At 40.1% G+C, this 12,353-nt stretch overlaps 1 protein-coding gene across 5 annotated transcripts in view; it reads right to left on the bottom strand.

Annotated features, from left to right (window-relative positions):
• The window catches only part of ATRNL1 (attractin like 1), a 662,687-nt gene that overhangs the window by 226,569 nt on the left and 423,765 nt on the right, over positions 1-12,353 (bottom strand). The window contains exon 27 of one of the 5 annotated variants that reach the window (XM_075611988.1): positions 7,369-10,885. The exons of the other annotated variants lie outside the window; for them this stretch is intronic. Coding sequence (XP_075468103.1) covers positions 10,874-10,885 — 12 coding nt within the window. The 3' untranslated portion in view covers positions 7,369-10,873. Of the gene's footprint in view, positions 1-7,368; positions 10,886-12,353 lie in introns of those variants that run through there. 5 annotated transcript variants of the gene reach the window in all.

Raw genomic sequence — 12,353 nt, 5'->3', positions numbered from 1 at the left:
TTTGGCTAGCAATTCTGAATTGGTCAAGGCTTCTTCTAACCAGTTCCAAAATAAAAATGAACTACTGACAACTGTTGCACCATCACAGGCAGAAACCCAATCCCAAAGTATAAACACGAGGCTTGGATCAGAGATTTAATTACATAGGATTTTAATTAGGTTTCTTTAAAAACAAGAATATTCCTGCCAGCAAGTACCGTACAAAACACAGTGGGGACTGTAGTGTGCACACACGTGCTCAGCAATATGCAGTTTACACCATGTAATGTTGCCGAATCCTTTTGAAAGGACATCTACGGAGGCCATGAAGACCAGAGCATATGCCTTCAGGTCTGTAATTGCATCAATTCATACTTTGTGTAGGGCACTGGCAGCAGACCAGCAGAGAGGTAGAGTAGCAGATGGCTAATCCACACACAAAAAGGGTAAAGAGAGAAATCCCTTAGGAAATTTGTAGTTTGTTGCTTAGATGAAAGACAGGCCTACGGTCTCCTTTTACACCCCCTGTGGACTATTTATGAAGCGTTGCAAATTGCATTTTTGGTGTGACATTGACGCACGGAAATCATAAGTAATATTGCACTTGTGTGCACTTCTCTGTCTTTGACTCTACTCAGACCACCGTCTGTTACCCGTTTTTCTTCCTCCATTTCACCTCAAGACTTCACTAACTATTTCAAAACAAAGGTGGATTCCGTTCGACAAGACATCCCCTCTGTATTCTCTTCATATTCTACACCTCTTCCTTACTCTCCTCCTGCCTTCCTTGACTCTTGACTCACAGAAGAGGATATATTGCTGCTAATCTCCTCTTCTCCCTCTACCACTTGCCCTCTTGAACCCATTCCCTCCCATCTCCTCAAACCTGTTGCTCCTACTCTAATCTCCATATTCACTCTATTCTGGTACCTTTCCTTCCTCCTTCAAACATGCCAGTTATACCCTTACTCAAAAACAGCAAGCTTGACCCTGTCTAATTATCGTTGTGTCTCCCTCCTGCTGCTTTCTGCCTCTAAACTCATTGAATGCCTCGTATTCTCTCGCTTGCTCCATTTTCTCACCTCCTATTCTCTCCTAGACCCTCTACAATCTGGCTTCCGCACAGCTCACCCCACTGAAACAGCCCTCACAAAATGTATTATTTAGTTATTACTTCTACATTGTTTGATATGACCAAATCCAGTATTGTCCCTCTCCTGGTTGGTTAATCAATAATTTGGGTCATGTAATTGTCTTTTAGCACCCCCAAAAATCTGTGTCCTTTAGTTGTAATGTTAATGGCATGGCTACAATCTATGTCTGGATAAATAAAATCCCCCATATTGCAAACATGACCTAGTTGTGCTGCCTTCTCCATTTGCAAAGGTATTTTGGCTTCCTCTATCTCACAGATATGTGGTGGTTTTTAGCAGCGGTGCTCAAAGTCGGGGGGAGATTTAGGGGGGACGCAGGCGCTAGCAGAGGCACCGCACTCTTCCCCGAGGCATTAAAATTAAATGCCGGGGGATCGCGTGAGGTCTCTGAAACAAACTTACCAGGGTTCAGGCACGTTGTTGTGACACGTCGCCATGGCAACGGGGCGTCAAATTACACCGCGGTGTCATGCAGAGTGACGTCAAACGGCCATCTCCATGGTAATGGGGTCACGTGGCATCACATGACCCCGCAGCGTCATTTGATGCCGCCGAGCGAAGTGAGGGGGCGCGAAAGCGAGGAGAGCAGGCGGGGGGGGCGCAGCTCCAAAAGTTTGCGCTCCCCTGGTTTATAGCATATCACTATAAAAAATGTTTTGGACTTTTACCACCACTGCTAATTTCTATCTACAAAGTCTCTACATTTTCATCAATGCTGTCATAAACATCTTCCCTTATAATAGGATTTCAATTTTTAACACATAAGCAAACTCCACCACCTCTTCTATTTGCTCAATTCCTCCGAAAAAGGGAATAACCCTCTAAATTAACTTCTCAGTCAAGAGTTTCATCCCACCATATTTCATTAATGCTTATATCATACCGCTCCCTTGTATCCATTAATTAAATCTCCCCCATTTTATCTGTCAGGCTTCTTGCCAAATCCAAATACTATATACACTGTTTTCTTCAGAATATATGGAAACCAATTAATTAAAACACTCAAGAAATGTGTTTCGTTTCATCTATTCCTTTTGTAACCACTTACAAGTGGGATACTTAGACACTGTAATCTCTGAAACTATGGTCATTAGTAATTTGTCCTGAGGCTTTGTGAGCAACATTGTCAAAGACACCTCTATTAGGAATTCTTGCTATATAACCTTGCTTCATTATAAACCAATTCATGATAAAGGTCGATTTCGGCAGCAATAACATTTGCATAATAATTGCTAGAAAGGAATAAAGCTTTTATCACGGATGTGACACGCAGAGAGTATCTCTTTGTCATGGGACTATGGGAAGTTGAGACTTCACCATTATACACTTGTAGAGGTCAAGATATTATACTAGATATTCATGAACTTATTTTCTTCTTAGCTGTACTAAAGGAAAACAAATTAACTTCTCAGTTACATTCAACTTTTGATTAAAGGGGCAGTACCCACTTTTTGTTTTTTTTTGCCCTTTAACTCTTACATTACATGTATATGAAGTAGAAGGTCTTGAGAGATGGACCACATTCATTTCAGCTCCGGAAACTCCCTGGTTCCTGAGATACATACCGGTGTCTCCACTGGAAACAAAACGGAGGTTTAAATCTACAGCGGGACATTGAAACTTTCATGAAGTACAGGCGGAATCTTCTTCGGTAAGTATCTCGGAAAATTAATGTGACTCAGCTCTGGGGACGCTCTGCTTCCTCTGCATATAAAAAAAATAAGGGGTGCAGGAGGGAGAGCACAGAGTAGAACTGCCCCTTTAAACTTCAACATAGTTTCCAGGAACAGTGTAAGACAGGTGGCTCAATCAGAGGCTCAGTCAAAGACTGCACCACCTGTGCTGAAGCAGGGATAGCCTAAAACCTGACCTTTTTGGTGGCCCTTGAAAACTGGAGTTGGCCACCCCTAGTAAGATTACAGCACCTAGTTTACCAGAGTTGATCTGCCCACGAGTTAACCTAATTAGTAACTGTATGATTATTAAGGCTTTGCATGTCTGAAGTTTAATCAGGGTTATTTATCAAGGTCTCACAGCAGTTAAGCAGATGGAAAACAGCACTGGATATAAAAAGAAATTAAAATTAATTGACAAAATTTGTTCAGTTTGTTACAACAGACCACTCACTCACTGGGAAGCCCATCCCAATGTTACCAGTATGTTGCGTTGAAGTTTTTAAGTGCAAGAATACAACACTAAAAACCACTGCAAAGTGCAAAACAGAGAAGGGAATCAGAAGGGAAAGGGTATGAGAGCAAAACTAAAAAACACACAATTAAGACCAGAAAAAGGCGCTGACATAAGGGATTTCAACTTTTTCAACTGATAGAACAAAACTGCAATTCTTATGGCTGAATGGCCCCACTAATCCGGTTAGGATACGCATTCATGTAAAATTAGTCTCTGCCGTTCTCTCTGAAAGGAACACTTAGGGCCTTTTAATATTTATGGCCTGTGGCACTGAGCGATTGTCATTATTTAACAATCACACTCTTTGCCATTTAGATGTGGTTTTTCGGGACTTTACCGCAGATATTTTCACTGTAACAAAGGCAAGATTCGGCTGGTTTGCTAATCAGTTGCGTGCAGTGTATTTTATATTACAGAATACGCACTCCTCTAACTGCTTCTTCTAGGAATTAACCCTATGGCTACGAGGGGGCACAGCAATGTATTTGTAGGCAAGGGGTTAAGAGTTTTTAACCCTGTACATGCCAGGGGGCACGTGACACATTGTCATGCCTTCCTCAGACAATTTGCCATACAAAACACATTTTGGAATAAGGAACTGCATCTCGGCGAGCTATAAAGATGGCCTCCTTATCAATCTCATTCCTTAATGGTGTTCTAAACTGCCAGGTCACAGCTACCAACGCCTGGCCTAAAAACGTGTCAGATGTAAGTCTCTTACCGTGCATACAGGAGCTAAAAGACAAAAAAGTGAATTACCCACATGCTACAGTACATCATTGTAATTTTGTATTCAAAAACACATTGTATAAAGCTCCTAGTATATACATACCCCCTATTTGATGTTTGTATTAGGTATTTGGGCTAAATGGTTAACACAGTGTGTGTATAAGATCTTCACTATGTCCCATGTGATAATATATATGCATGCTTTTCTTTTCTTGCATGTCAACACCATATAAATAAATAATGTTTGCATGCGATTCTCTGTTTGTTGGATGGGAGGAAATAGTCGGATTAGCTTTGAATAATACCATCTTTACCTGGGAGTTGTTTTCATAATTTCTTACACCAATGTGAACACACAGCATTCATTTGTACGGCTGCCTCATTGCCACTAGCATTCTTCTGCCTGTCTGCTCTCATCAAGCGTTGGAAGCTTGGAGTGAAACTGTACACATGTTCGTTTTGTATAATCCTCTGTATACAATGGTATTGTAACAAATGCAATAATATGATTGGGAAGGATATATAGATCTTTAAGTAGGCTGCAAATCTGCAATATTCTGCATTTGATGTGGAGGACAGAACACAGGTTGAGGTTATTTCATGAGTTACAGTCTTCAGTGTCTCAGGTTGCTCGAAACATCACTAAACCAGTAGACAGAAAACGGAGAGGAAGCTTTTGAGGGAACATCTTTCTAACATACTGAAGTCTTGTTTGTACAACATAATAATCTAGTTTACCAGCTGGATGCTTTAAATAACATCTGTGATTTTATCTGTCCTTTGTATGGAGGCATCTGGGACTTCCAAAACTTGCTGGGCTATAAAGTTGCTGAATGCCATTTCCAGATCCTAGCCATGGAGCTGATTTTGGACACACAAAGCTCATCAATTCTTTAACCTTACATGCCTACATTTTGCAGTGGCTCCTCACAGCACACATTAAATGGGTAAGGCAGGTCACCTTGATTTAAATGCTGTTTTAATAAAAGACCAGTCAATTTAACAAATTAATGAGTTTACAGGTTTGTGTCCATATGTGATCATTATGCACCCTACTGGTGTATTAGCATGGTTTGTGAGTGAATAACATGTGCAGCAACCCTCTCACTCCACAATGGGCTGACATACTGTACCACCAATTACCCTGAATGCAATTATTAGGGAATATTGCTTTATTCATCAACACATGCTAAAGTAATTGTAAAAAGTGCTCTAAATATTACAATCATACAGGCAGACAGGGAGACCTTGTGCACAGAATAGACATTCTACTGGAAATAAAATCCATTTAACCTAACAGATGGCCAGGTGGTGATATAATGGCTTGTTAACTTTGAGGCAAGGGCATAAATGTTTTCTCCTTGAATTATTTGATTGACTTGCAAAAAAATCAGAGTGCATTTTATGATTCAGTGGATTAAATCCTTCCATAGCGGTTGAGTTGTTGAGTGAGATTTTCTTGATGCATCAGGCTTGCATTAAGTTATAAACTTTATGACACAGCTCCAGAGCGATTACAGTTTTCAGTTACTTGGAACAGGTATGAATGTCAGAGAATACACTGAATGTTACATATTAAAGAAACGGTCATAATCAGGGGCCTCTGTTAGATACATGTTACTGACATACAGTACTGTGAATCTATGACCATATGCCTCATATGTCAATAAAGGGTTAGTTCCACACAGCAGATAAAAAATAACAGTGAATGTGTACTTTCTTATGAAGATTTAATCACAAATACCTCCTAAGACCAAAGTGAACCAATTCCAAGAAACGTTCAAGGGGTCTCACCTGGGTGATTTATACATTTCTTATCCAAACCTGACACCCATACTGTACGCATTTTGTATTTATTTTGTGAAGTGAGACTTGGGAGGAGTTTAATTTTCTCTGGCTGCTCACATCTGTGTGATGTCACTGTGTGATGTCACTGTGTTATCAGAAAAGTGCTTGTACAGCCTTCTTTCCCACCTCTCCATAAAGCAGCAGATCCCCTTGACTCCCCATTTTTATATACACTGGCGACACACTTTATTCGAGCTCGGCTAGTCCCACGAATTCGGGTATACCCGGGTGTATTGAGGTTTGTGACTGTTTTCTGCCCGAGTGCATTGAGGTATTTTCCAGTCAGGGATTGAAGCATTTTATTCCCGCTGGCTGCAATACTGCACAGTATATATATATATATATATACTGCATTACAATTCATGAATTTATGCCATCTGGTAGACACGCGAAGCATTGCAGCCTATTAAATCCTAATCATTATCATTTAACAGATCAGCCGCCCGTCAGCCAGGCATGAACCCAGGCTGGGAAGGCAAACGCAACGGGGCTTGTCAGAGGTGAGGAGCGGCGCATTCCAGGTATCTGCCAGGTACATACTGGGTATTTGCTCGAATAAAGTGTGTCGGTGCAGTAGGTGTGAAGCAGGTGGTCCTAGAGCTGAACCAAATTCATATCAGCTCCAGAACCCCTAACCTTCCTGAGATACTTACTAGTAAACCTCCTGGTATTTAAAGCTCTTGGGTCATGCAGGTCAATAAGAAGCCGCAACTGATGCGAACATTAAAGTGGTCCAGTTCCAGAGACTCCATACTTTCTAACAATGTAAAAAGATAAGGGGGGATGGGCAAAATGTAAACCGAGCATGCGGAATTGCTCCTTTCACCTAATTGGTTCTCTGATAAGGACTGGTTGAAATCAGGGGAGAGAGAGCACTTGATTGATAAACACTTCCCTATTCAGAGGTCCCATATTTATTAAACTGTCTGACTGTGTGAGATTCACCTTAAAGGTTGCGCCATCATTAAAAAAATGTTTTGAAGTATCTGAACTGAGGATTCCCCAGGGCTCATCTGCAGTGGTCAGAGTTGTGGACAGGAGTGGAATACGATCAGAGACAACATAGTATGGATGTAGTAAGACTTAACGTGTTCAGTGCCGTAGCCGCTCGCAGTTACAAAACCACTGTGTCCCCAGCGTCTGCGCTGTGAACTGTAAGTCTTACTACATCTGTACAGCTATATATCTCTATATTTGTAATACAATCACATGCTGCTATATTGTACTTTCTACCTCCTTGGTTAATTAGTGCCAAAATGGTAGGACAAATTAGAATACCATTTTATGGCATAGTTCTTTTTATATAATAAATTAGTGTTTTATATGTCACTAGGAGTCTCTATGTTATGTGTGTAGTGTAGCATTGTTTTAACCCTGCAGAGTTGCACTATGATCTGTGTTTGTGTTTTTTCCTATACATGGCCTGTGGAGCAAGTGTGCTGATCCCGAGGAGTACAGGACTTTCCATAGAACTTTTGGCGCCAGGTTTTTCTCTTTTCAAGCACTTTCTGCTAGTACTGGCAGTATTACTAGGCAGCCTTATATTTATTTTGTTATTTGTCACATTGGTGTTGTAATCTTTAGCGCTTGTCACATTTTTTTTCTTTTTCACTTGGTTAATTAGTGTAGTAAAATTAATAGCTAATCGCCCATAGGTAATGTAGTGGCTTGATAACGAGCTGACACTAAATTCTAATATTCTAATTGTAACGGCCCCCTCTCGGTATACTTCAGTGAGATTAGTCTACTATATAAATGGGAGGCTGGTAATTTAAATGTAGGAGGAGAAGGATTTTATGGTTAAATCTGATAGTTATAGAGACACTGAGCAAGTTACAGACCAGTTATAATAAACAGCAAGAAACCAGTTTTAGAGACCAGAAGTGAACTACTGAAAAAACTTGCTATGCTGTAAATGAGGGGAGTAGTTAATATGAATGACTCAAATTATGTAGTAATGAATAGTGTATAGCTGTGATTGTTTACATCTACTTCTTTGTGTATCTAGCATGATTTTTTAGAAATCGGAGACTTAAAGGCTTCTTTTCCAGACATCCATCTATAGCTCCCACATCAAACCCTGACATAGAACTCACCCTCTTTCACCTACTTACGGTAGATCTCAAACCTAAGAGTCAGTTGAATCCTCCCCCCCCTGAATCATACTATTGAAACATTTATTTCATTGGTACAAAAAGACATGAGCGTACTTAAAAAACAATCCATACCCCACAGACATTCCAATTTCTCCAAGAAAGAAAAAATAGTTATCAAAGAACTTGAAACAGACACTAGCATCATTAGCAAACCAGCCAACAAGGGTGGGGCAATTGTGATCATGAACAAGACTGATTACAGAGAGGAGATACTCAAACTTTCTGTTGTAACTAACTATGGAATTACCCCTAACAACCGCCGGGCAGATGTGGGCGGAAAAATTTGACAGCTTGTCAACAGAAAGAGTTCCTTACCAAAAAGGATCCTATCACACTACCCAAAGTACACAAGAACTTGACTAAACCACCAGGGCATCCAACTTGAGCTGGGGCAGACTCTATATTTCAACCGATAGCAGGGTTTTTGGATAAGTTACTTCGACCTTTGGTCACTAATGCAAGGTCATATATACACAACATTGATAAACACACATTCCCAGCTAGCTCAAACTCCTACACCCACCACATCATGAATATATATTTATGTCAAAAAAGAGTGCTACTGGGTGTGGCAAATGTATACAACAAAAGACTTATTAACATATATGTTTTGTCAATTGGATGTAGCATTGGGCACCCCTGTCCTATAAACACGACACCTCACACCTTCTCAGAAAGATTGAATTGGTCGCTAGGTTTACTCCGAGAGAACGCATGTTCGTGTTGGATCTGCTTGGTATTATCTTGAAGGAGAACTTTTTCTCTTTGAGGATACGTTCTACATTCAAACTCAGGGGACAGCAATGTCGCACCCACATACTCCAACATTTTCATGAATCGCTTTGAAGATGACTAGGTTTTCTGTCATCCACTGTTCTTGGCATTTTGGCTTATGTGGGTGTGATATATTGATGATATCTCTTGCACAGGGGAGGAACTTAGTGCATTTATTGGATATATTGACTCCGCTCATAGGACAATTGGATTTACACCCCTTTGGGGTTTGTGTACTTATTGCTGATTAAATCAGTTTGGCTTATTCCATTTCTCATTGGTCATTTGTTAGTGGTGGCAACATAATTTTGTGTACATCTACTTTGTAGTACCTCCCTGTTCATCTCTAAAGTAAAAATATTAATTATTGGTGCCCTGTGAATAATGAAAGTTTCAACTTCCCTAACGCGTGGTGACTCTGCCGTTTGAAATCATAGTTACTTTCCAAAAAAGTGAGGCTGGCCAGTTTTTCCTAGAGATACAAAGGTCCCAAAAAGGATTAGGTAGAAACCAGGTAAATATTTTAAAAAGTGGTCCAAACATTTTATTGCTATGGAACCAACACAAACAAGCGCACAACATTTTTAACATAATACTACCATGAATTAACTTCAGAGTTAAGGTCCCCAAACTATAGTTCTTCTCTTCTAACCATGTGCACAAAAATACTGTAGAGTATGGCTGGCCAACTCCAGTCCGCAAGAGCTACCAACAGGTCAGGTTTTCAGGATATCCCTGCTTCAGCACAGGTGGCTCAATCAGTGATTCGGTCAAAGACTGCATCACCTGTGCTAAAGCAGAGGTAACCTGAAAACCTGACCTGTTGGTGGCCTGTTACAGGGACAACACAACGACATGTGGGTGTTCTGAGTATAGGCTTTTTATTTCCACCAGTAAAAACATGGAACAAAAATAACAGCTTTTCCTCAGCATAAAAGGGTTAACAAAAACATATGTGCTGATAAGGGCTTCACCCTTTTCCCACAAGGGTTTCTTAAGTCCATGTCACAGCAGAGCAAGAGTTCCAAAATACTCAGACCTTATTTCAGGCTTTATCCCTTCAGCGTTTCAGCATGTCTTTCTCTGGTGCAATCAGGAAGAAGAACCATGAGCAATTCTAGAGTCTGTGCTTTTCAAGTCCCTTAACGAGGCAGCTGGGACCTGGTTAATTAACCCAGCCTTTTCAAAGCTGTAAATAACCCAGTCTCTGCTGGACCTCAGACCTATGTCTCCCAGATATACTGAATTCATCTTGTCACATGGCCCTCGAGGACTGGAGTTGGCTACCCCTGCTGTAGAAGCTGTCTGTTTAAACATCTCATCCATGCAAAACCAGCCCTCTGTGTTGAGTCTAGAAAGTGATGTGAACACACGCCCACGATAACCATTGATCCTACATACTGTCATTACTTTAGCTCATTGCTGTCCTGGGAGAGCTATGAACCTGTAATGTGAAGGTAGAAAGGTAACCCGGGGAGCTGTGTGGGTTTTGCCTATGTATCAGTAGATATCAAATACCAATATTTAAGAGTTATTAGGTACATTTGTGATCGCAGAGAGAGTCGTGTTTTATTCTGTCCTTTGAAAGGTAGTGATATCAATTCATGTCTTGAAGGTAAAAAGAAGCCAAATTGTACTATTTTCTTTCAAATAATAAAACTCCTTCTGCAAAAAAGAAAACATATCCCACACTAGCTTTCCATCTGTTCTGAAGTTCAAATCATCGCACTTTTTTGGTTTGCAACCTATTCATATTTATTTGTGCATTTAGTCTATCCAGATTCTATTTTGCAATTTTCAGTGGGAGTACAGGGAGATGCAATAAAAAATGTATGTTCTTCTATCATTTTCGAGATACTATTTAACATGGTGTATGCTTTAAAAAAAATAAATGAATGTGCATATATTTTATTTGTTGTGCCTTAACTATTCCTGATTTCTTTACATTGCGCACATAATAGATGTTCTGATTCTTTGACAATTTAATAGAACATTCCAACTCTTGATGGATATTGCCAAAAAGTCCAGTGGAACTGTTAATTTCTAATGCTGCATCTGAAAAGAAAATGAAATAATATAATATTTCCTCCAATACAGATAGAAGGCATTCCCTGAGCATACGATATGTACAATACATGTACATACTTACATATTTCTATGTATGAAATACAAGTGAAGAATTAATTATTAATAGGTAGACACAAAGGGCCTACTAATGAATGAGCTACACATCATTCATTATACTACAAAAAATGGCATTTCTGTGCAAATATGCAAATTTTTGGATGCAAACACATTTCGACGTATTCCTTAAATAGTTGATGTATGTCCAAACTAAGAGAAAATGGCATTTTAGTTTGTGACTTTGCGGTATGCAAATGTTTTGCTCATTTGCATGTCATTACCCAGAATCCCGGGCTGCAGTTGAAACATTGCATGCTAACAGATAATGGGGAAGGCAGGGTTGCAGAACTGTCTGAGACATGTGAATCTGCTCACACGTATTTTTATTAAATATATGCAAATAAGGAAATTTCACAAAATTAGGAATGTACACAGTAATCAATACGGTCCAAGGTTGTATTTCGCAGGGATATGTTCGCGCAGAAACCTCACCTGCCCAAAGCAGGTAACATTGTGGTTTTTATATACTGAGGAGTGGAGCGAGTGAGAAATATAAACTTTCTATACGTCCCAAATACCTAACCTACTCCAGTCTCTTTGTCTTTTGCTAGGGAAGGAGAGAAAAGACGCACCTTATGAAATAGCACACATCTTTGGAGCGATCTTTCTGTATAAAGTAGATCATTCTTAATGACTGTAGCAAAAACTCTGTTTTTACTGAATCACTTTGCATTCCGCTTTTGGGGAATTTTGAATGGCAAATCTTGTATTTTAATGTATAGACTCAGAGATGCTTAATAACTTATTTACTGGGGTAGTACAGATGCAGCCGCCAGGATTCGACCATTTCTCTGAAAAAAAATTGAGATCTCGTCGAGATCCTCGCTAGGTTGACCGCAGCAGAATAGTGGCCCATCGAATTAACACAGCAGGTGTCCTGTAAGAGATGTGTGCAGAGGTTTTATTGAGCCTGTTCCTTTATCCAGGCAAAACATACAAAAACAACAAAATAACAAAGCCCTATCCCTGCAGGACTTGAGGGATATTCCCATTGCCAGCCTATCACCCCAAAGTCTCAGGAAGTACATTAAGCAGGTGGCCCTCCATGTCAGTCTCTGGCAGGTTCCTGGGTCCTCGGTGTCTAGGAAATAAAGGTCTCTGGGTGTCTTGATCTCACCACAGCCTTTTTGCTCAAGACAGTGTCTGTGTGCAGGCTTCTCTGCTCTCCTTCTGTCAGCCCAAATGTGAGCTAAGAAATCTCTCTCCTGTTTCACACATCAGGCTTTTCTCAGATCTCTCATTAGTCCAGGTGGAGACTAGTTAATTGAGTGGTTGCAATTACATAGTTACATAGTTACATAGTAGATGAGGTTGAAAAAAGACGTAGGTCCATCAAGTT

Source organism: Ascaphus truei, chromosome 8 (assembly GCF_040206685.1).
Source record: "Ascaphus truei isolate aAscTru1 chromosome 8, aAscTru1.hap1, whole genome shotgun sequence".
NCBI classification, from domain to species: domain Eukaryota; kingdom Metazoa; phylum Chordata; class Amphibia; order Anura; family Ascaphidae; genus Ascaphus; species Ascaphus truei.
Note: the sequence above shows the minus strand (reverse complement) of the source record. Positions and strands in the feature narration are given on the sequence as shown.